The sequence below is a fragment of the Cynoglossus semilaevis genome, chromosome Z, assembly GCF_000523025.1.
Source record: "Cynoglossus semilaevis isolate Cse_v1.0 chromosome Z, Cse_v1.0, whole genome shotgun sequence".
Classification (NCBI taxonomy): domain Eukaryota; kingdom Metazoa; phylum Chordata; class Actinopteri; order Pleuronectiformes; family Cynoglossidae; genus Cynoglossus; species Cynoglossus semilaevis.
Genome location: NC_024328.1, coordinates 12,445,560 through 12,471,854, shown reverse-complemented (window position 1 = coordinate 12,471,854; position 26,295 = coordinate 12,445,560). Strand labels below are relative to the sequence as shown.

The following is a 26,295-nucleotide window of genomic DNA, read 5'->3' as shown; positions in this document are numbered from 1 at the left end:
GTGAAGTATAAATATTAATGCATAATTTAGTTACTATAAAAGGAAAAAAACTAATGGAATCTCATTGGTTAGACAATGATTAATGAATAAAATGCATAAAAAAACCTATTTTTTATTTTTCCCATACTAGAAATGAAATCCCACGATGTGTTTGAATTCCCACCTTTTTATCACTTCCTGTGTGCTGCTGCTGAGCTCCGAAATCAAACCCTCAGGTGCTCCATTGTCCCACGAACCTTCTGGTTCCCCCTGTTTTCTGTATGGCACCTTGTCACCGGCTCCCACACTGTTCTCATTTCACTACAATGCACAGTGGCGCTCTAATCCCTCACCCTTCCTTCCTCAACACAGACCACAATTAAGAGATTACACTCACAAATAAACAGCACGCACACACACACACTCACACACAGTAGTGGAATTTTCAGTTTGATTGTCCAAATGACTGAGCAGGAGGTTGTGAAAGTTCTGCATAAACCGTTATTTTCCACTGATTCGTTGTTGTTGTTTTTTAAAAAAAATAATACACAGTGAAGATAAAGACAGTGAGTCTAATTGTGTATATTTTCCACAGACAAAAACAGAAACAGAAGAGGGAATAGAAAAAGTCCTAACTGAGGGAACGATGCCCCCTCCATCCCTCACTTCCACACCAGCCATCACTCTGGTGACCTTGTACTGTCTAAGTCTATATCAGTAGCCCCCACGACTGCAATCACAGACTGGACATAGAGCCATTAAATTCCCATGACTGGAATTTACTCACAATCCCACAGGATCGTGGAGCCGGTTTTACCCGGCTTCACTGTGAAACTACAGCCTCTTGCTCCTCCTTCTCCTCGCTCCATCAGAGGAGAGCGGCAATCGCAGTAAATGCCTGTCAGTGAGCCATTAAAAGGTGCAGACATTTGCTGTGGAGAAAAAGACAAAATATTTTTTAAAAAGATGAGAACTTTTATCTTTCATGTAGACTTGGCTTGGGTACTTTATTGAAATTTAAGTAAAACCATTTCATAAAAACCGTTGCTAGTTAGGGCGATAACTGATTTTCCAGGGGATACAAACATTATACATCTTTGAGGACGTGTAGCACATGTTAGCATCATATTTTGCTAGCGCCTATGCGTAGTTATCTTAGGTGCTAGAACTTGTACATGGTCTTTTGGTGCTGTGGTAGGACAGTGTTAGTACTGTCTTCTTTAACACCATAGCGTCAGAAGCAATTCTGTCTTGAAAGGTGTGTTTCTGTTGTCATTCACAAAAGCTAGCCCAAGCTAGCCTTGCTCAAGCCACATCCTTACTTTATGCCTCTATTTCATACAGATTTATTTTTTGTTACAGGACCAAAGTTTTTCTGTAACCCTCTAAAGATCATTAGCTATTTGTGTATCCAGCGTACTGTAGCTTTAAAGTGAGACTGCCGGATATCAAGCAAATTTGTCCTCAAGTTACAGTAAAGAAAACACACCCTCACTTTGAAATATTTTACAGACAGCTCATGTTGTACTTTCACCTCCTTGTCCTGTTTCCTGTCTGACAACTGTCTCAAAAGAGTGTCGGACCAAGAGGCTGGTCTTGGGTTACAGCGAAAAGAAAAGAGAGTAGAACAAAATGGACAGCAACTGAAGGAAAAGTGACGCACGTAACTTTAATGTGAGTAGGTGGCGCTCATCAGCAGGGAGTGATTCAACCTGGGAGAGTGCGGTGACATCAGTGACATCACTGGATAGCATTGGCACCGGTGAATGACTTTTTCCTTTTTGATGAAATCCACAGCAGTGAAATAAAACGATATGTTTTATATGTCAACTTTTTTGAGTCTGTGTCTTGAAAAGCTATGATTTGATTATGTCACTGTTGTGTTTTAATGGTTAATTTACTGTAAACTGAAAATGTGAGTGAAATTACTCCACTGGGTATTTTAGAAAATCCTGGATGGCTAAATCAAGGAAGCAGCGCTCGATGTGTGGGAGTGACATATTCCTGGCTGGCAAAAAAAAAAGTGACAGACTGACATAGAGGAAGGGCGTGGCACCACAGAGGGAATGACATCAGGATGGTTTAGGCAGCAACAGCAGCTGCAGCAGCAACACTAAAGTGTAATTTAGCTAAATGACATAAAGGTTAGCCTAAAGGTGGAACCACTCACAGCAGGAGAAGTGGAATTACAGCCTTCCATGACTATTCCTAATAAGGGGAATGCTGCATATTTCCCAAGCGTTCAGACGTTCAGTGTAGGGGTTTTTCCTGGCTGCTGCTGGGACACTGGGAAAAGTACTTACACGACACAATAAACTACATGAGAAACCATGACATCCCGGAAAAAAAATGTCAACTTTTTCCATGACACTTGTTGCTGTTACCAAACAAAGATCGAGTTTAAATCTTTTTTTTCTTTTGCGGTATATCTAACTTCACACTTTCTACATGAATTGAATTGTCTCTGTTTTCAAACAGTCATTTAATGTTTTTATGGCCCTTAAAAAAATCTGATTTTTGCCCAAAGGCTACACTAACAGACGCCATCTAAAGGAAATCTACTAACGTTTTTAAAAATGACTCCTGAATGTAGACACAAGCATAAAAAGGTCACTGGTACAACTCTGCCTTTAGCAGCTCAGTCCAACCCACTGGTAAACAAAAGGAGGAAATGGCCTTGTGTGACTGGTTTGCTGTGACTTCCTGTTTGTGATTTTGTGTCCAAAAACAGAAGCAGGGTCTCTGGACCTCCCACGATACTGCTCCACTTGACGCTGGAGAACCACTGACCCGCTGTGTCTGGACGTCCACACTCTGTGCACATGTAGCCACGGTGCGACAATAGTGGGAAGCAGCTGCGCTGGACGTAGGAGTGACAAATGTGTTCAGACGGTGGTGTTATGTCACACAACAACTCTCATCAGTGTAATTAACCTGAAAGGAAACTGTGTCTGAGTGACTTGGTTCGACTTTTTAGGTTCTGACAGCTTTGTTCCCATACGTCGGAGTTCTAGGCACATTTTGAAAACAAGAAAAAAACCTCATTATTTTGCAATATTAAAGTAAATTTAGACGAAGCGTTTTGGAGGAGACTTGAGAAAAGTGTGTCACAATGAGAAACGTGGGAAATCTTGCGAAGTTGTTCTCTAGTATTAGGTTCACTAATGTTTGTCTGGACAACATGGACCTGGGTGAAATCACAAACTTCTGTTTGTCACCAGGAAAAACATAATGACTTTTTCTAGTCAAATTGAGACTTTTTCTTGTAAAACGATGACTTTTTCCCCACAATATTATGACTTTTCCTCAAAAATTTGACATTTTTCTCATAGAATTATGACTTTTCTCCCATAATTCTTGTTGTGGCCTTAATACTCCATCGTAGTTTTCATGTGACAAAAATTGTTGGAAAATAAATATGATACTTTTTTTTTGGAATCCCTTATTTGTGCCAGAATGAGATTTGCAATATGAATATTTGCAACTCACACACGCTGCCACAGGAGGCGCTGTTAAGAATGTGGTCCCTCTGGGGCTCCATCCCATACACTGTATGTGTGAGATGGTGAACCAAGAGACTTGTACAGTAGGTTTTTGGTATATTCGATTGATCCAATATTCTTCTACACGCTGTAACAATACTGTAGTTGTACAGTATAAGTAACTACTTCACTCTAGCTGCTCAGTCATACCCACTGTACTAAGATCAATTTTGTTCTCATGTGTTAAAGTCACAAGACTTTTTTTTTTCAATCATTTTACAGCAGGATTTCCACTCCAACAATACGTTGTCACAGATTCTCAGCAGCCACTTCCCTCCCTTAACCTTGCTGCTTCAGGAAAGCAGGAGCCAAAGACCTTCGTCTGCGTTTCCTAACGTGGGGCAACAATAATCCATGATTCAACACGGAGTCGGTAACCCTCCACTTTGTAAGAACAATATAGAGCCACGCCAGGATACAATAGTCTGCTTTTCAAACACTCAGGAAATAATAGGACTGCAATACAATAGTCAATGTTCCTTCCCCCAGGTACGCTTTGTGTGGTAGTGGTCATCATGCCTGTAAAGACCCGTGCCACTGATGCACTTGGTCAATAAATCCAATGCTCAGTGTTAAAGGTACAGCTCCGAAGAAACCAGCTAGGCATCCTGGGAAAAGGAAACGCGGACAAAAGAGCTCTTATCCAGGTTTAATGTCCCCGGCTGGGAAATCAGAAATTGGAGGAAGAGAATAAATAAACTGATTCATGTCTTCCACTGAAGAAAAAAAACAACATCAATTCATTTCTGTTTTAAAATGACAAATGATTTAAAGGGGCAGTTTGGCTTTTGGAGATGACTTAGATTGATGTGCTCTGTTTTTAAATGTTTTTTTTTTCTTCTTTATGTTGCTGTAACATAAACATTATGTTACAGCAGTAACATAATTTAGTTTGGATCCATAGTTTGGATTAATAAAAATAAAAATAAAATAAAAGTTTAAACTTATCTCATCTAATCTGATCTAGTTTCATCTAATCTAATTTAGTTTAAGATAATCCGATCTAATTTAACAGTACCTATTTTTACCTAATCTAACCTAGTTTAAACTAATCTAATCTAACCTGGTTTAAACTAATCTGATCTAACTTAACCTTACCTATTCTTACCTAAAATAATCTACCTAGTTTAATCTAATCTAATTGAACCTAGTTTAATCTACTCTAATCTAATTTACCTTACCTATTTTTACCTAATCTGATCTAATCCAATCTAATCTAATGCTTTAACAAAGCAAAGAGCAGCTGCTGAATTCCAGCTTTGAGTGATTTACTCATTCAACTTTTTAATAAAAACAATGTATTTTAAATACCAACAAAGTACAACAGCGAACCTAATAACCATAGCTTTGATTGTTTGTTAATCCAGGATTAAAGGGATAGACAGAATACGATTCCAAGAGTAATACAGAACAGACACACAGATAAATTAAACCAAACACTTGGCTCTGGTGGTGCAGTTTTTAATGTTTGTTGTCTTTTCTTTTCAATCTTACAACATGAGTCCGTTGGGAAATGTGAGGGTTGGAGGGTCAGTTGTTTCCCCGTCCGTGAAGGCCCGTCTACAGGCCTGTGAATGTGAAGCAGTAAACAAGCCTTTAACTCTATAATTAGATGTTGTTTGGTTAAAGAAAATTGTTTGGAAATTAAACGAGACCACAGGCCTCTGAAAAAGCTGGAAAACCACGGTTTCTTGTCCTTTCATGGGACATTTGGACGTTCACACATCTGGAAGTCATCGCACTGACGACCTCACCACATTCAGATAATGGACCAACAAATCATTAGGGGCCCACCCACAACCACCAGGGAGTGTGTTGACCCAGAGGGAGACTGTCACCGCAACAAGTGCAGTAGCGTAGACGACACCTAGAACCACCTGGTCTGATAATGGGTCGGTAATCGAGGGCTCATTGGTCAGGTCTATTGGTCGTCGTGGATCCAATCCCTGCGGCGGATGGGCTTTCAGTAGTGACTGAATTTCAGGTTCTTGATCAACACCAGTGTGCAACCTGTAATACCTTTGATAAGTCTGATTCTCTTCACTTGGACACAGCTTGTCACAAAAGTACATATTTCCTGTCTGGGAATCGAACCCAGAGTCAGCTGTTCAGTGCAGGACCTGAACAAACTTTGATTATCTGTCCGTACTTCCTTTGAGAGCTCGGCTACACAACGACGCCACGACAAAGTTTTTAGTACTTTATCTTTACACTGGTATAAATAGTTTCTGTGTTTTGGTTCTATGAGCTATATTTACGTTTTTTATTTTTATTCCCTCGGAGGAGACATAAATGTCAAGAAGTTACCCAACGATGACAAACATCTCAAGGAGAACAAAAATTGTTTGTTCTATTTATGGGCGGACCGCTGACTGTAACTGCGTTTGTTATTTTTGATTCTTTATAAATTTTCCTGACCACCTGGTCCGACTGACTGTCTGGCTGACTGTTTGACTCAGAATTCAATCTTTTGTTTCAGTTTTCAGTGACTTTCTTAATTTAGTGTTGTGGTTTATAGTCATAAACTTTTAGTTGATTAAATTTTCAACAAGATTCCAGTGGACTCAACACCCGCAGGAAGCTTCAGGGGGGTTGGTACGTTGCAGTGTGATTTGGGTGGCGGTCATGGAGACTGCTGCCCCCGCGGCCCGGTAACAGATAAGCGGACAAAATGGATGGATGAATGGAAATTTTCAACATTTCTTTCCGATCTCTCTACTTTGTTTCTATGACCAAACAGGATCTGCGGGAGACATTCTATTCAAATCTGTTCTATTTTTGGAATCGGTTTGTGTGCAGTAGTTAGTTAAAAGGTGAGGCGGGGTGAGGTGGGGTAAGGGGCTACAGCTGCATAATTGATGAGTAACGCGTTGGTTGCACAAACCAAAAGTTTGGTTTCTGGGCAGACGCCTCATCGCTGATGGAGAACAGTCACATCGTCAGCTTCATGGTTTCCAACAACTTCTTGGACGGAACCGTCGTCCTAATAGCAGGCCGTTGTATCAGGATACACACACAAGAGCCAGAGTGACTGACGCTGGACTTGGTAGAAAGTAGAAAACCACAGCAAGTTCAGACTTGTCCTGTACTCAACATCTGCCGCTGCACCACCACTTGGAGCCCACCCATGTTTTTTTTTCTCCAAGGCCAAACAGAGAATCTTTTATGCAAAGTGGAATTAACGCTCTCTGGCAGAAGGCTGATTAATGGTTTACAGTAAATGCAACAGTTGCACCAGTTTGCATGACCTCATCCATCTTTGGTGGAAGCAGCTAAAAAAGTCCAGAATTCAAACGGGCAGTGGGATTATAATGAGGGTAATTAAGTAAAGTCGCTCTAACTATGCAGGATTAGCTCAGATATAAACAACAGGTTCTCGACTGCGTCTTCGAGAGGTCCCTAAATTTGAATCGACCATTCGTGGTATTGTGGGGTGAGATTTTGGATGTAACTCAGTAACCCCCCCTCTGGCATTAATGCCGGCGCAGAGAGTGTGCATCAAGAGGTTTTGGGCTCTCCGTGGCCCAGCAGCTGCGAGGAAGTCTGACATCAGCCAGTACAATGCCACTATTTAGACGAACCAGTGTAAAGACCACCGTCAGTAGACGCCGCGGCAGAGGAAACATGTCCTCTGGTGTAACACATCAGGCTGTTGTATCAGGCCGTCTGATGGATGAGTCTGGGTTTTGGTGAGTGCCAGGAAAACATGAACTCTTTGACTCGGTGATGACAGATGTAAAGGTCAAGAGAGTTCCACTGCTGGAAATTTAATGATGTTGCCAAGATAATTTGGACTGTTCGGTTTATGTCAAATCAATAGAAGGAATATTGTGTTGTGTTGGGTCACACACAATATTACTGCATATTATATAGCATATTATAACATTATCATCATTTGCATTATTATATATATATACATATATAATTTATATACATATATTGTTACTTGTATCACATTAATATTGTATGATACTATACATAGTATCTATCTATCTATCTATCTATATACACAATACAATATAATGATCAGGGTTGTCCCGATGACAGTTTTTTACACACAAATACCAGTACGAGTATTATCATACTTGCCATTACTGCAGATCAGTGTTTCCTTAACTTTTTTTCTGGGGACCCATATTTTAAAAGTCACAAACCTTCGCGACCCAAGTCAATAGACGTTATTCATAAACTCCTGGGAAACATGATGCAAAATGACCCAAAAAAAGAAACTCTTGTGATCCACCTGAGGGTCGTGACCCAGTCTTTGGGAAACAATGCTGTAGACAATAAAAAACTTTCTTATCATACCTTATCTTACCTTGTATTTCTCATCATTCTTATCATATCATAAGACTTTAGTGATTAAAGAGTCCATCCAAACTCTACCGGCTGTTGTTTCCAGTAGAGATGGCTCTGGATCTGATACTCAGGATCGGTAGTGGTTTGTTATTGGTCAAAATATTAGGAATGAACATTGAAGAAAAATATCTATAACACGTTTGTTCCAATAACTAACCCAAATGTTCAACTTAACTAAACAGGGGCACTATCTTATTAGCAACAATAGCCCGCGGCATGCTGGAGGACATAAGAAGGTATCGGATCTATATTGGTATCCGCAGATTGTCGTATATAGTTGTCTGACCCTGCGCAGCTGTCTGTGTTTCACCAGCACCATAAAGTGGAACGGGTCTCTCCATCCATCTGTGCTGCCCAGGTCATGGGGGGACCGACCCCCCAATCCCTGGGTCAACACAATGAGAAGGAAATCAACACAAATCCTGTTTACTCTCCAGGTCGCACTGCAACACAATGCACACATTTCCCTGTAGAACAACGACACAATGGGGAGAGATTTAAAAGACAGGTTCAGAAGGTTGTTGGTTTGAATATGTGTTTAAAGTTCAAATTTGGTCAAGTCGGTCTGATAACCTGTTCATGTGGTCGGTAGAATAAAGTGATATCAATAACTGGACCCTGATAATGGGACATGTTGACACACAGGTCAAAGGCTAACCTAGATGACACAAAAGTCAAACGAGTAAGAGGTCAAGGTCAAATTGTAGGAGTCATCTTCACGGATTTTGCAGTTTCTGGATTTTTAAAAAAATAACTAATTATAAGTACTACAGTATTACTACAGATTTACTAAAAATTCAGAGAAGAAAGTTGTTGACAATTTATTTCAAAGTTGAACTTGTTGAACCAAAAACAAACAAAAAAAAAATCAGTTCCAACACAATAGCATCCATTACAGCCCAGTCCCATCGACTATCGACTTATAATACTGCTTTGATGTATCGCAACTGAGGCTAAATGTGGCTAAAGAGCCGCATGTTGTTCAGGAGCCACAGCTTGGTCTAGATCAGGCGTGGGCAATCTTCTTGAAAATTTGACAAGGGCACTGGGTAAAGAGATAGATAGATGGAGTGTTTATGTGAACTAATATAAATGACATTTAAGAGTCATGTGTGAAGGCTAAAATGCTAAAATCCTTTTAGCCTTTTCTATGACATCTATTGGCGAAATGCAGATATTGCAGGGAACAGGAAGAAGTATATTGATATTAAGTTAATTTGGACAAATTTTGCCGGCCCAATTTAAAAGCCTAATTGGCAACATCCGGTCCCTGGACCACTGTTTGCCACATCTTGTCTAAGAAAACGTCTCTATATATTACCTTCAACAAACAGGGTTGTTGACATACAAGGACATGTAAAAAAAGAGATTTATTGTGTTGACCAGAAGTGGTTTCCAGAGCGGGGTATATAGCGCCCTCTGGGTGTGGGAGGCTGTTACATTTTAATCTAGGGGATCACACTGACAGGTGATTGTCAGTATGATTGAACTATGGTCACTCTATGATGATACACATTAAAACTACACACAGTAGTTTTACTCCGATAGTCAACAGTACCGTGCAGTTCCCTTCATGTCCACAGTCTCCACGTTTTTCCCGCTACTACTGTAATTATTGCAGATGCTGGAGGTCATGTTGTGTAGCAACAGAGAGAAATTACAGGTTGGGATAAACGGCTTGTTCAACTGATGCCAGGCTGTAATTAGTACCTGACGAGCTAACCTGAGGTTTCCTCTCCTGGTTCTGTGATAATTGATGGGAATGAACTGCAGGACCGCAGCGATGATTGACAGATGATTGGCAGCTCTCTCTGATGTCACTTCTCTAACATTGTGATGTGATGTGAAGAGTCAGCACATCCTGGAGTCTAGGAGAAAGAAGTCACCTCGGGGGACGTAGCCAGTGAGACTTAGCCTCGTCAAGTAGAGCTACGAATAAAACAAAATGTTTATACAGTAATGTAGAGTGCGAGTCCTTGCAAGTGACACGTGGTGCCACAGGGGGCGCCATTAGGGATATGTGGTTCGGTATCGATTTTAAAAGGTACTTATTTAGAACAGTTAAAATGTGTGTCTCTCTTTTCTTTTTTCGCCCTCTCAGGACACTCTGGACACATTGAGTTACATTTTAGACTATTTATTAATGTTGTATACACATTTACGCAGTAATAAACAATCATTAGAGCAGAGTTAAGGAACATTTGTTCCAAATAAATGACATGGTGGGAAAGCTGTCGTATTCAGGTTAACAGCCAACAAGCAAAGATGATTATGAGCTCAATCCTAACGATAAAGATAATCAGACTGATGCATTAACATCATAATAACCCTGTAACGATGCCTTAATCTGATTAAAGCGTGCGTGTCATCGGGCCGATTTAAAATGTAGGTTAAACACGGACCGTCTCTCCAAGGCCTTTTGTTGTCTTTTTTTCCCTCGTCTTCACAAAAGCCTCAAACGTGTAGTGGTTATTTTTCTCCTCTCTGTAGCTGTCATACCATTTCAGCCATGGTGGAGGTGCTGTTTATCACTTTGTGGTTTATTTTTAAGAATTAATAGAATATTTACAAAGATAAACATGTGCCAAAATTACCAATTATTTTTGAAAAGTTAATGTAATCATCACAGTTTTTTTCTTGATTTATGTTTGTCACATCAAATGTTTTCACTGTTTTAAACCTGAACTTCCTTTTTTCAATAAAGTTCACACATCGTCATTTATGTATCTGTTGGCTACATCACTACTTCTTCATTCTTCAAAAGTTTTCCTTCACATTGAGTTACACTTTCACAGTTTCACAGTTTTTATTAAATAATTGCCAAACAGTGGGACGGGACCCACAAATGGGTCATTAGACGTTTCTGTGTGGTCAATAACACATTTGATGATTTAGACGTCAGGCATTTACTCTGTACATAGTTAAAAGTTAACGTGCATAACGTGGCGAGAGAGGCCACGCAATGGCAAATGTAGGTAAGAAATTTTGCCATTTCGGCAAGACTGGTTCAATTCCCTGGTCAGTCTTTCTGTAAGGAGTTTGCATGTACTCCCCGTGTGTGTGGCTTTGCTCAAGGTATCACAGTTTCTCACAAAGAACATTCCTATTAGGGAATTAGGTTGATTTGACAGTTGGATAAGCTCCATCGCCCCCTTGTGACACTCCAGAAGGAATAGGTGGTAAGTTTATTAATTTAGCTGATGAATGGACCGGAAACCAAAGATGTTTGAATCCACATTGAAATTGATGCAACATGTAGATCGAGTGAGTCCAGCGTAGAGGTATCACAAACAGATGGTGCATGGGAACTGGTTTGTTAGCAGTTTGGATTTTTCTTACTGATGAATAACTGCTGACAGCGGCTCATGCAAAACTGTTCAGTCAGCCAGGCTGCACAGTTGGCAAAAAGGAAAAACCAAAACAAAGATGATGATTCCCATCAACAGCTTCTCACAGAAAACGCTGTGAGAGTAAACATTTTAGACACGACTGGACTTGTTTAATGTTTATGTTTATATACAGCAAATATATATCACCATGAGACGTGCACAACAGTAAATATTTACTAAAATAAAAATGCAGAAAAATATAAAGCGTTTTTTGGAACCAATGTCATTGTTTAACTGTGTGTTTACAATATAATATATACTATATAATGTTTTTAGCAGCCCTTGCTGGTCAATATTAGTACTGTTTTTTTTGTTTTTTTTACATAAACAACCGCTTTAATCCTACTCAGAACGTGTATTGTGGACACAACATATATTTTTAATTTTCTATTGTCAAGCAACTTAAAAATGTATCTGATTTATCAGAGTTTTTATTAGCACAGTTAGGCTCAATTTGGTCCATTGCCGAGAGACTAATGAGTCACGGGTGGGTCAGGAGCCACAGGTTGAAAAGCCCTAGATGAGGAAAATAGCTTTATGTCTACGTGAAGTGCTGTGTGTCTTGTGTATGTGTGCGTGTGTAACGCCCCTCTGTCAGCAACAGTCAGTGCTGCAGCTCGTCCCTCATGTCATTTCCAACTCGGGAACACAAGTGACAACATCTCTGTCTCGCACAGAGGATCTGCTGGAGGATGAATTGAAACTTTTTTTAGAACTTCCATTTCTTGATTTGTTTTATATTTTTTATCTTTTACCTTAAAGGGGGACACAAGGTCGGATCTATGAAAAAGCCACGTGGATTAGTAAAACCGTGTTAAACTAGAAGGAATGTATAATTTCTTTGCCAAACTAACTTTCCTGTTGTCGCTGATCGGTCATACACGAGGTGAGTGGTTGCGTTCTTTTACTACCATTTACTTTATTAGTTTATATGCGTTTTAGTTTCGCAACACGTAACTTTATGAAGTTTTTCTTAACGTTTTTTTTTACTTTTCAAAGTTGTGGTCAATACAGTTAATGTTTTAGCTTGGTGTCTAGCGGCGCAACTATTGACATCAGGTGCTTTCTGGAACTTGTATTTTAAAAAATGTATTTTAATTAGATAATAATAATGAAAATAACTTTAGTGGTTAGCATTAGCTTCCATGCACCTGTTGACATCGGACATCTCTAACATGTCTGGGCACATTAGCCCCCAGACATCTCCGCCATCCTTTATATCAGGGGGCATTTAGTAGGAATTCACCAGTGTAGTAGTAAAAATGTGGGAAACTAAACTATCAACTAATCAATATATATATATATATATTTAAAAAAAAAGTATTTTCATAACAAGACAACCGTCATTTTTACAGCTGAACTTTGGGAAAATTTCGAACTAAATGAAAAATAACGGAATTTAAAAAAAACAAACATATGAAACACAAAAATATCCGTAACAGCTAGAGACGGTGTTCCAGTAAAAGGGAAGGGTTTTGACAAAAAGTGAAATAGAGAAATAAATAAATACTAAGATCCGGTCCAGATGGGATGCAGTTCAAATCAATGTCATTGAGTGACGTGATTTGTTTAAATACAGACTTTTCTGAATACGTTTTATAAAGAATGGGTTGGACCCACAAATGGTTCATAGGACATTTTCGTGTGTCGTCAACAAATTTTACCTTTTTAGTTAAGTTTTTTTTCCAATTATCTGTATACAATAAACCTTTATTTTGAGCCAAGTTTATGAGTTTTTATAGGTTTTATCAGCCCATTAAACCATTGCTATCAGGGTAAAGATGATTTAGGATTTTAAATTACCATTACCATTTGGTTATTTACCATTCAAAACGAGTATATTTTCATTTAAAAAAAACAAATGAATGAATGAAAAAAAAAAATCTATTTTAAGGGAAAATATAGAAACATTGACTTTAAAATGTGGTAAAATTATCGGAAATGCAGTCCAGTGTGGCATATTGGATTGATTCCAAGGTTTTGGGTTCAATTCCTCCTGGTGCCCAACACCAGCTTGTGTGATGTAAAGGATGAGCATCTGGCTCAAAAACAGTGCCAAGCATTGCTGTGGTGACCCCTAAAGAAGTAACCGTCTGAAAGTGATTGTTCTTGGTCAAATCCTAGTGTTTTAGTTTATGGGTTGTTCTTTTTCAGGACGTGATTTTCCTCAATTCAACACTAAATAACAGCGCAGATTTATAGTGAAGGGTAGATGATTTATTTCAGCCATTTATAGCGTGGTAGCCAACACTGGTATATACTATTTGTGTACTACAGCAACACTCGTCCAAATGCCACATTCCTTTTGGTTTAAATGCAGAATGAAAACATGTCTCGGCCAAAAAGTGGTGTGAAGCCCCAGTTCACCACAAAAACTGCACCCTGCAGGTGGCAAAAGTCACACGTAGACTTCACATTAACACGAATAACTGTGGAATTTCAAGTTTTTTTTGTTTTGTAGTTATAGTTGAATGTGCAGGTGTACTAAAGCTCTTTCTCCACAGGCCTGGGATGCCTGAATGAGCCGTGTTTGAACCAGGGGACATGTGAAACGACCAAAGATGGAAACAAGTGCAAGTAGGTTGGGGTTTTTTTTACGCATTGAATGGTGAAGGGGAGACAATAATAATCCAGGCGGGCTGCCTGGATTATGTGCAAATATGTGATTGTGGAATCTGACATGACTTGGATTTTTTGGTTGACATGTCAGACCTCGAAAGGTGGAGTTCTCATGCCAGTGCTGCTATTTCTGGGAGGCAAATGGTCCCAGACAGGATAAAAATGAGTGGACATTGATGAGGGCTGCTGGGGTCACTGTGTGTCTGTGGGTGTGGGTGTGGGTGTGTGAGATGCGGCCACCACACTCTGCCCTCTGCAGCCAAGCTCTGGCACCCCTAAATCTTGTTTTTCTTTTCTTTCATGGAGCGACAGCTGGGGTTGCCTGAAGCCCGGCGACCATTGTTCTTTGCTGCGATTAATTCTGTGTGACTAATCTGGGTGAGGCTTCCCAGAGAGACCCTCAGACCCTGTCCCCATACCCACCCTCTCCACACCCCCACAACTCTCTCTTGGGATTTTGTCCCGTCCTCAATGCCCTCGTCACCCTCGCACTCTCTCTCTCTCTCTCTTTTTGTCATTCCTTTAGTTAAATTGCAGAGTTTGTGTGTTTTAAAAAAGTGCAGAAAGATTTAGGGAAAATTACAGAAACAGGTTTGTCTTCGTAGTTTTATCATAATTTTTTTTTAAAAGAAAGTAAACGTTGGAGACCAGAAGAGCCCACAGGTCAGAGAATCACTATTCTTGCCCAGTCATTGCTCCACTCATGTGTCACCTGTGAAATTTAGCCCTGGGTCATTTGCAGTCCCTGGACCGTGCTAAACCTGGGGTGCTATCTTGGCCTTTTGCCACATCTTAATTTGGTCTGGTTGTGTTATTCACCCACCCCTTCCCTCCTCCCAACCTACACCCTCGTCCACCAACCACTTCACCTCTCGGGTATTCACAAAGCCAGCATTGTGTGTCTGCACCGTCTTTCTCCTCAGACTCCTCCAATTAAACATGGAGATGAGCATCGTTGTGGAAAAGAGGGGGAAATATACAAGTTTGAAGTAGGTAGGGATTCCTGTGGTTTATATGTTCCACAGAGTTCGAGCTCAAATATGGCAAATATTAAAGTTAAAATGACAATAAAAAAAGAGAGCTAAAAATACGACATCTATATGTCAACAGGTTAATTTACTCCTCCGTGGACTTCCTACAGACACACTTGAAGGACTAATAATTTTAAACATAAAGTACTGGGATATCTCAGCATAAGTACTGCTGTCTCAGCACAGCTTCCAGTATCCAGACAGTTACTGCTNNGAATGTTGTACGCTAGTTTGGAGCTCTGGGTATGAAGTGGGCATGTTTGGGGAGAACTGGGTTTGTTTTTAGTCAAATATAAAAAGATTTGTTTTGTCACCCAACTGCACACTGTTGCCAAGAGACAAAACCCAGGGTGGAAACTGGACAAATTCTGAAGGTGACTGGAACTAAACGATCAAAACGATTGCGAACAGCAAGAGTGCCAACGAAACTAATCGCCGGATTTGATCGACTTGTGTTTGTAGACTCCCAGTCATCTACATCATTTCATCTGAAACAGTAAACAAATGGGCAACTGGACTGTCACCTTTTCCATCCCATCTTTTACTGCAGTCCACATGGGTCAAACTTCACTCCAGTTCTAGAAGTTCTAGAAGTTGTTGTCTTTAGTTGAACTGGAGTTTTTGGCTGCAGCCTATTTGACTTCAGTGATGTCTGAGTGCAGGGGTTGTGTGTCATTGAATGAAGTGACACACAATTTGTATTTAATTGAATATGTTGCGTTGGGCCGTCATTTTGTAACAATCATTTTTCTTCCACTCTCCTGACAGGTTGGTGATTTGTTTTATTTTTCACGTCGGTCAATAGTCTGACAGAGATTCCTCCTTGACGTGCCATAACACAAATACCATTCTAACTCCATATCTTGAGATGCTTAGCATTACTGAAATCCAACTTGAAGTTTATCTCCAGAGAGCTTTGAGGAGGCCTCTCATTACTGCACAGGCATTGGCAGCTGCAATGGCAGTAGCAGCAGCAGCAGTGGAGAACAGTGACAGAGCTGATCCAGTCCAGACAGAAGAAAAATAACTCCCAGATTCCAGTGGCACAATGGCCAGAATCAAAGCAGCTCTGCAGAGGGTGTGTGTGTGAAGAGATGAGAGATGTCAGGGGGCCACTGGACGGGTGGGGAGGGAAGTAGAAAGATGCTGCTGAGAGACGAGGATGTTCATCATCAGTTAGTCAGTGTAGAGGCTAACTGATGGCATGGGAAGGGCGGAGAGGGGACTTTTGGATGTGGACAGGATGTAGTTTGCACTAATGAAACTAAGTTTGTATGAATGATATTGAGTCAAAAAATTCCGAGACAGACATATTTATATATATATATATGTGTGTGTGTGTGTATTTGTATGATTTTTATAACTAAAACCTGTTAAGATACGTCACAGCTTTGGATGGTTGTGTAGTAGTTAGATCCTACAGTGTGAAGACCTTTGATTGGTCATCAGAACCAGGACCTTTTTTTTCTGTTCCAAACTTTCAGCTGCATCATCTGTAAACTGCTTTCGTCGGAGATGCATTTATCAATGTTTCCACATTCTCAGCTGGGTTTGATGTGTCGAGCCGCTCGTTGCCAAGGTGGAGAATTAAGTTTCATGCTAAGCTTTTGAACGCTGACAAACGTGCCAGGGTAAAAAAATCATACGAAGAACAGATCCAATGAGTTGACATTCAGAGAGTTTCCATTTCTGCTGTTCAAGACAAACACAGTCAGGAAACTCTGAAAACGACAAACACTTCAGATCAGAGACACATGTGTTTGTGATTGAACACACAGCCTCGAGTCACAAACACTGCTGTCTATTTTCCCCGCTATTAGCCGCTAACGCTAACAGTGTACATCCACTTTAGTGAAAGTGAGCCCTTGTCTCTCTCCGATTCTGGGGATTCTTCAATAGCACCTCTGTTTGCTCTGGTCAGATGAGTCTCATCTCAAACTCCCCACAACCACCCTCACCCCCACTATGCACCCCCGTCTCTCTCTCCCTCTGCCTCCCTCCCAGCTTCACTTCTATTCAGAGTCAGGAAACAGCATCCGGGGGGGAAGAAAAGGTGCTGTATCTGATCATATCATCACAGTTAGCTTCACTGTGTACAGAATTCTGTTTTTAAGAGCAATGATTGGCAACAGGACACACATTAACTAGACTCTGATCCCAAACTCAAAGCCCCGCATTAGTGCGCGTGCGTGCATGTGTGTGTGTGTGTAAGAGTGAGAGAGTCAAAACCACATGGCCCTAAACACACTTCCTCATTTTCTTTGTCCTTGCCTTCAGGTGGACCACCTGTCTGTCTGTACCGTAATAGTGTAACAGCGCAGTCGGCCGCGCACTCTGCTGAATAATACCCATGATTACTTGTGGTTTTTGCTCATTCACTGATCCACACTGACTGCCAGGTGTTCTATTTTTTTAGCCGTCAATCATTTTTAATGCCAGAAAAACATAGGAGTATGAAGTGGAATAGAGTGGAGTGACTTGTTATGATGTCAGGATAGAGAATGACAGTAGCGACACATGACAGCTTTAGGTGTTTCCCACCAGGACTGTCTGAGAACATCTGAAAGGATCCTGTATCCCTTTTTCCTTCCTTGGATTTATAGCTACAATAAATGCAGAGGTTTCAGTCTGGACCAATCAGCTATATGAAATGACAAAACAGTTTGTCAGATGTCAGTATACAAGGACTAACTTCCCCTTGACATTGTCCAGTCACGCTGCACCTTTAGGAGAAGCATTTAAGTGGTTCCCAGCCTCGTAAAAAAGAAGGCAGTGGCAGAGGCCATTAGACCCCTCTTTGACTCTCAACACACTTAGACACACACACACACACACACACATACACACAGATGCTGAGTGTCAATCCCTGAGGGGGGGGGCTGGCTTTTTCCCATGGGCTGGGTCTGTAATACTCCCAAATAAACAGGGTCTTTAATGAAAGCTGTCAGATGTGGGCTGGTCAGCTCTTTACTATTAGAGAGGAAGGAAAAGAAGGATGGGTGTACAGAAGCAGAGAGAGAGAGAGAGAGAGAGGGAGAGGGACAGCGCTTCCCCTGTAATTTCTGCGGCCGGTGAGGATTCAGTGGTAACTTTGGCTACAGATCCACAACAAACAACAAGTCTGTTTTTGTGCCAGCTTTGGTTTTAGCCAAAGTGCTATTTATATTTCTGTCGACTCAATCTGTGTGCGATCGAAGCTGAATCTGAATTCATGCGCCGACTTTTCTGCGCCAGAGTTGGCTGCGTTTGTCCGTCTCCGAGCGAGCGAGAGAGAGAGGGCAGAAAAGGGCATCGGAGAGTTGAGGAAAGGAGACAAGAAAGAGCCCCTCTGGGCAATGCTTGTAAAACAGATCAGACAAGACTAAAAAAAGGGACTTAGTCTAGGCAGAGAACCAAAGAGCCAGGAAATGAGAAAGGGCTATGGGGAGGCATAGGGGGAGACAAGGGGTTGCAGGAGGAGCAGGTAGGGGGGTAGGTCAAGGTACAAACATTCTGTGCAGTTTCAAATCAGAGAAGTTTGTCAAAACGAACTGGATTGGATTTTGAAATAAAAAACGCCCTAGAAGGACTAGATATACATGCAGTACTTGTACAGCAATAGAAGCTAAAATACTCACTGTGGTGGAACTGTCTGCTACAACTTAAACATCAGAAGCTATAAGATGAGTAGTACGGGCTGTCCAGTGAATTCAGGCATGTCCTGCCATGTGTTTTCTCTCAGTCTTAGTGGGCTGGGCTCAGCCCTGTGGTGAAGCCTGTGTTACTGCAATACTTAAATATTTGTACATGTTATACCTGTAGTATTTACAAATTGAAGACCAAGTTATTTTTAATGTTTTTTTGGTTTTTTGAAAGCTAATTATATGTTTGTCACAATTCTGTTGTTCAGACGTGTACAGCTAGTTAAACAAAAAGTATTTTGCTACTGCATGATCGGTGCCAAGAAGTACTCTCACATTAGGGTGTAACTGTGTCTTTTGGATTTGACTAATCATTAGCTCGGCAAATTATCTTTTTCTTGTGGAATGAGTTTTGACAGCAACATCCTTGACAGTACTATCGACTCACCTGATTGGCCAGGGTGTCACAGAGGCGTTTACAGCAGCCCCCTCAGGCCAGTGAGGGTCAGCTGCCTGATCTGTGTTTATAAATGTAAATGCGTATTAAAGCCAAATACCTCATACGGTCTCGTCATCCCCAGAAATGCGACTAGGCGTCGATTCTGTCTCCCACGGCACTCAACATTATGTATGGATTAATAATTGCATAATTGAATAAATGCCCAACCCAGTTCACTAAGCCTCTTAAACACCACATAAAGAGACACCCTCAGAGCCACAGGTCTTTTTTTGTATACGCCGCACGTGTGGCAGACATATTACGTTCAAAGCCTTGTCCCATCTGTGTGTGACCTCAGAATCACAGCAGATGGCAGATTGGCCCCTGCGTCGAGGAAAAGCCCCTTTGAGTGACGCCTGGCTCAGGGTCAGATGTCACCACAACATCTGCTGGAGGCTCGAGCCGCCGCCCGGCCCCTGTTAGCGCTGCAGACCTGTTGCCACGGGCTACTGTGGCAGCATCTAAAGAAGAAGAGACAGAGACGTCCCAGAAGTGAGCGCAGAGGAGAACAATGAGGTCTGTAGGGCAGGGACGACAGAGCGGATAATAACAGTATCGTACCTCACCACGCAGATAATTCCACTGCTGTCCTGTCGTTACGCGATCCTTCCCAAACACCTGATATTTGCTCAGCTTCTGATTTGTGTCCCTCCTTTCATGCTTCCTTTATTTACCTGTGCGGCAGCTGCCTTTACCTGCTGCTGTTGAGATTACCCTGCCGCCTGTCCGGCAGATTTCTCTTGTTGAAGCAGCTGTGTGGCTGTGTTTGTTGTGACCACAACCGCTACTCCATAAAAAAAAAAAAAGGGACCTGTTGACTGTAATAGTGCCTTCGACCGTCAGATAAAAACACCCACGCTCCTGTTCAAGAGAGTTGAACTTGATGCCTGTAAAACCATTTGGTTTTTGACACCATCTCGCCAAGTTAAAGAGCAAACTGTTAGCATTCTTTGCCTAGCGTGTGCTAGAGTTGACTTACAGCTCGCACTACAGCCGCTGTGTGTTTGAACAGTATGTCCACGTGCACTGAGGTAAGACTCAGGCCACTGTCTCTGTTTGTTTTCTGGGCCCTGGTGTGAGACTCTCGCACGGCCAGATGCCGCTTTCACAGCCACAGGGTTCTTTTTTTTTTCTTTCTCCCCAAAGCACCATAAAACCAGAGTGCCAGCGAGCCTCTCCTAAGGTTTCCACGGGTTAAGAATCAGGACAAGAGACTCTTTAGGGTAAACATCCAAATTCCTTCTCCGCTGGCAAACTCCTCTGTGTCTGTGCCGTTTTCAAAAACCCGACTGAACCAGTTCCATTTTTCTTTTTCTCGCTCTCCTTTGTGTGCCCCCGCTGCTTGTGTATGTTTTGGATTTGAGGCTCTTTTTTTCGTAATGCCACACGCTTGGCCTCACATCTTTGCTGAACACTACTATAAAGTTAGGGGTTGGGGGGTAGAAAGTGAACAATACCCAGGAGAGACTTGGTCGTCATGTGCTTTCTGATTGTTGGAGATGACCATGAGTTTTATTTAATGGAGAAGATAGAAAATATGGGTATCCAGATAAAAAGTGAGGTTGGTGAGGGGGGTATAACAGCTGAATTTGCCCTTCCTGGGGTCAGTCCTGAATAGGAACTCTTGCATACGTAAAAATTCAAAGGAGAGAGAAGAAAATATGAGGTAACATTTTTTTTCTTCATTTTTGTGAAAGAAGAAAAGGTGATTGGTGTGTTAGGGTTAGAGATAAGGGAGGTGTTGGGCAGAAGAGGTAGTAGAGGGAAGGAAGGGAGGGAAGAAGGGAGGGAGGAAGGGAGAGAGGAGACTAGGGCAGCTGCCGTCTCCTCATTAACATGCGCACCTGCTCCATGCAGCCTTTTTCACTGAGTTCGTGTGGCGCCTCACGACCTCCGCACCCACCACCACCGAGGCTTAACTGGACGGTCTTCTAGCGGCCTCTCCTTCACACACACACACACACATGCTCACTAACACAGTGTTTCCCGCTATGTTAGGTCAGATTCAGTGAGTTTCTGAAGTCCTCATTAAAACAGGAATCACATTAATCCTGTTGAAATGGAAAACCTTTTGCCTTCAAACAAGTCGTAAGAACTAGTTTCTCGAAGTGACACAGAACAGGTTTACTATATCTTATGATTGTATGTTCGTACAGCGCCTGCCAAGCAGGAGGTAGAGGGTTCGATTCCCTTTAGTCCCTCCCAGTGCTCGGTAGGTTTTTGGCAGGAAGGGCTGAAAAGCCATTATCATTGTGATGGCCTCTGACAAAAAGACAAGCCAAAAGTGTAAATATAAGTAAAATATAATGTGAGTATGTTGATGTACTAGCAAAGTACTAGAGACAAGCTACATCTTTCAGTGTTGCTGCCCAGAAAATATATGATTTTTTTTTCCACCGTATTTTTTGGCCCAGAGGACAAGTAGAGAGAAAAAAAGCTAAACTAAAACAACAATCAAAAAAGTCAGTTGTGTGGTTTCCAGAAAAACATAACCACAAATCATAATGTTTTAAGCAGGTATGCAATGAAAGTTTTGCCATATCCTGCTAAAATTACCTATAGGACGTCATAGGGAGAGTCTCATTTTTTCTAACTTTGTAGTTGTAGTATATCTCTTACTCAGTGTTTGTGGGAATGCATGGCTAAACCTTTTATTTTGGGCTGTCATCATTAATGCAACGAAGTTTAAAAGTTATAGGATTGGCATCAAAGTCGATACACATGGGTTCATTCTTAACTAAGGATTAAGTTTAGGAATCTGTATGAATGGATGCAGATGAAGAAGGAAAACAACCATCCTATCAAACAACATGGAGGGATGTTGATGAGCTGAGCAGGTCATTCATGTAAACACGAATAATATTTTGGTCTAATAAAGCTTAAGTGAAGCCCGGAAACAAAACAAGCATCTTTACGAAAACAAATCCCTGGCAGCCCAACTGTGGGTGGCGCTGAGTGGCACTTAAGATTTGGAACTCTCTCCCTCCTGTAGATGTTGGTGACATGCCACCACTCACTCATTACTCCTGTTTGTGCAGCGGGCAGCCTAGCATGTGATGTTTTCTTTTCTTTGCCACAGTCCTAAGGCTGCCTAATCCCCCGAGAGAGAGACCCTGTCTAAACACATGCCTTGTCTCTACAGAGAGGCCACAGCTTGGCCCCCAATGACACATACACACATGTAGAGGCCGGACCCCCTGGGAATGTTTTTTGGGGGGGGGGGCATAATTCTGCCAGCCCTTCAAGGCCAACCGACTTTCTGGCTTCAGTATTTGACACTGATGGCTGAGTTTTCTTTTGGGGAGGCCGTCTCTGAGATCTTGATATAGTTGTTGACTGAGGTTTTAAAAAGAACCACAAATATTTAGTACTTTAATCCAACAGGTCAGACCTAGAAAAAAAGTATTATAGCTCGGCATAACTTTTCTCTTGATATTTTTGGACCGGGGCTACAGTATGGCTGTCTCTTTTCCATCCTCTCCTTGTTTCCTTCTCCCATGCTACGGCACTGAATAATGAGCACTGATGTAGAGATGAAGAGCTTTTGAAGCTGCCACGCTGTTGGCGTGCAGCTCAGATGCTTTGTCATAGTTGGAGCCCAGTCCTGGATTTGAATGAGCGCTGACCACTGAGGGTTGAATGGAGCCGCTGTAAAGGTGCCACGACGACTGCTTTTTAATGTCTCCAAATTTGACGAGTGATGGGATTATGAAGAGGGAGAATTCTCGAAACCTCTCTGTTTTCTTGTCGTCAAAATACTTCTTTGCTGGCTAAAAATGTCGATAAAAGCACAGGATCTCTGAATGGTCTTAAAGTAGTTCCAGTAATCCAGTATTTTGAAAACAAAATTCCATCTTTAGTCTGCCCTTTTGGAAACTTATAAACACATATTTGTGTGTCTCTGTTTGTGTGTGTATCTATATATATGTGTGTATGTATATACATATATTTATATATGTATGTATGTATATATACATACATATATAAATATATGTATATATATATATACATATACACACACTGGATTCAAATAGTATATATTTGTGTCTGTATATATATACATATACACACACATTGGATTCAAATAGTATATATTTGTGTCTGTATATATATACATATACACACACTGGATTCAAATAGTATATATTTGTGTCTGTATATATATACATATATATTTATATGTGTATGTATATATGTGAATATATATGTGTGTGTGATATATATATACATATATATTTATATATGTATATACATATATAAATATATGTATATACATATATGTATATATGTATGTATATATGTGAATATATATATATATATGTCTGATATCTATATACACACACACACACATACTGTTTGAATCCAATGGAGAAAATTTACTATTTAAATTGATGAGCTTTTCCCATTTGGGTTAAATAGACACATGTGAGTGTGTCTCCGAGGAGAGAAAAAGGTGTTGGACAGAACAAAGTGTAGGTATGTGTGTTGTGTGTGCTTCCTCTGTGTGTGTCGGACCTCTTTGTAGAACTGTGTGTTTCCACAGGGGACAATTGTTGGCCTCAGGTTCTCCCATTGTTATTATAAATGTGTGAATTTGTCCTTGTGATGGTCTCTCTCTCTCTCTCTCTCTCTTGGTCTCTTTCTCTATTTTGACATTTATAACACACACAACAAACCTGTGGGAAACCTCAGAAGTTTGTCCTCCACCACTCCCCCGCCCCCCATGTTCAGGCCACTCTTTTTTTTGTTTGTTTTTTACAGCCTCCGACACATTGTTCACAGGAGGTCATGGCAGAAAGATGAATGTCCCGTTTAAAGCATAGTTTCTCATGGCCATGTTGCCGTGTTGTAATAGCAGCGCGGCAGGGCCCGGGCCGGGTCATCTTTCAGGGGAAACAGATAGTTAGTCGTATCAGTTGAGGCTTCAAACAGTTGATTTACAGGCATAGTAGTGGACAAAGTGAGGTTGCCCACGCAGCAGTGAAGTGTTGTCTTAACCCCTGTGAACTCGTCAGCTGCTGTTGAGGTGCAGAAGATTGGATCAGTGAAAATATTGGTGTGTGGGAATCCCCTCCGACTGTTAGCTGTCTTTGTGATGCTAATTTCAAATGGGAAAAATAAATAAAAGATAGTCATTTATTGGTAGCCCAATAAATCTTGGCTGTGTGTGCAGTCCAGATGTCCGGAAAATTTGAATCACTTGAATCTATTTGAAGTCGTCGTACCTATTGAAAACTAAAGGGAGGCTGTAGAAGAATATTTTTATATTTATTAAATATTTCCAAACAGATGATTAAATCCACTTATGTATAAATATATATTTTTTATTTAAAAGTCTACGGCAGTGATAACCAACTGGTGGCTCGCAGGCTGAATACGGCCTGCCAAATCATCCAATCCAACCTGCTACTGGAAAAATTGCATTAAATATAATAATGTTAGACAAGAATGTGATTTTTATTTGTTTTTGTGTCCGGTCCCTAATGTGTCCAAAACAATTCTAGCCCTCCGACAAATATAGTTGGTTACCCCTGGATGATGGTTTGAGCCAGGGGTCACAAACTAAATGGCCTGATATATATGATAGAAATAATTCAAATCCATTTAAAAATTGGCTCAATTTAATTATTATTGGAATCTAGTAATAGTCCAAATGTGGGTGGTCCACATGCCAAAAGTGGCCCCAGGGCCAGAGGTTTGGGCATTGTGGTGTTTAAATGCCTATCTAATGGTGCCTTAGTAGTAGTAGCGGTAATTACACCTACCTTACACACAGAGGAACCACACACTTAATGGCACCCCCTGTGGCAGCCTGTGTGGGTTGCAAAGACTCACACTGTAAATTTCCCCATTGGGTCAGGTCTGTGTTTTGATTTCTGTTCTTTATTCTTGGTCCTGGTTCTTACTCACATGGCTGCAGCGTTCCCACAACCTGAAGTCCTCTTTTTGTCTCTGCCCAGATGCCAAGGATTCATAGGAAACCGTTGCCAGTTTCCCGACCCGTGCATCTCCTCGCCATGCCTGAACGGCGGCATGTGTCAAGGGGTCGCCAGCGGGAACACGGTGGACTACAGCTGCACCTGCAAACCGGGATACATCGGCCATCGCTGTGAGACAGTGGTCCACAACGCCTGCTTCACCGTACCATGTCGCAACGGAGGCACCTGTGAGCCAGACGGCCTCCAGGCCTACAGGTGCCGCTGTCCGCCTGGATGGTCAGGTATGGGTACCGTATTAAAAATTAATTCTGCTTTAATTTATCTTATGGGTTAGTTATCATTTTGACTTGGCACCCTCAGGTAAACAGTGCAAACAAGCCGACCCCTGTGCTTCGAACCCGTGTGCCAACGGCGGCCAGTGCCGTGCCATCGACTCCCATTTCGTCTGCACCTGCACGCCATTCTTCTCGGGGAAGACCTGCACACAGGACGTCAACGAATGCGGCGTGAACCCGTCTCCCTGCCAGAACAGCGGCATGTGCGTCAACGAGGTTGGCGGGTACCGATGCCAGTGCCCTCAGGAGTACAGGGGCACTCACTGTGAGAGCCGCTACCTGCCCTGCAGCCCGTCACCCTGCCAAAACGGAGGCACCTGCATTCAGAAAGGAGAGACCAGCTATGAATGCTCTTGCGTACCAGGTGAGATTCCCTTAAAGACACGACCAGGGAGGTTCAGAACTTTTTAGTCGTGACATCCTGGTGTCCAGACCAGGATTCAAAACAGTTCAGCTTTTTGAAAATATTTTTAGTTTAGTTTAGTGTTAAAAAAGGGGAAGTTCTTAGTTGAAACAAACAAAATTAGCAAAGTCTTGTGATTCTTTTTAAGTTACCATGGTGCTGAGAGTGTCACTGTGTTGAATTAAATAGTAATCTGGAGTTAGAACTTGGGGAATGATGTCATTCTTGGCTGGGTATGTGCATGCGTATTTGCGTGTGTGAATACGGTACAGCAGGAAGGCCTCGGGCCTTATCATGAGGAAGTGGTGAAGCAGGACAACATCCTTTTCACATAGCGAGTGGGATGGCAGCGCTGCCTGGTCTCAGCTCACTACCTCTTCACACTGACGGAGTTCAGATTCTCCTGTCATTGTGTAATTTCTTTTGTTGACATTCCATTGGAACTGTTCCTTTGTTACTATTTGAAAATTCAAAGCCTTTTTAAATATCTCTAGAGCAGGGGAGCCCCGTGAGTAGATCACGGTCTACAAGTAAATTGAAAAAAGAGTGCTGGTAGATCATGAGTAATTATATATATATA

The 26,295-nt window shown here is 41.5% G+C and overlaps 1 protein-coding gene across 1 annotated transcript in view; it reads left to right on the top strand.

The window, feature by feature from the left end:
* The first annotated feature begins 11,787 nt into the window (after positions 1-11,787).
* Positions 11,788-26,295, top strand: part of LOC103397899 (neurogenic locus notch homolog protein 1-like) — a 38,029-nt gene continuing 23,521 nt past the window's right edge. Inside the window, 4 exon segments of the mRNA XM_008336323.3 lie at positions 11,788-12,155; positions 13,774-13,846; positions 24,999-25,258; positions 25,338-25,676. Coding sequence (XP_008334545.1) covers positions 12,098-12,155; positions 13,774-13,846; positions 24,999-25,258; positions 25,338-25,676 — 730 coding nt within the window. The 5' untranslated portion in view covers positions 11,788-12,097.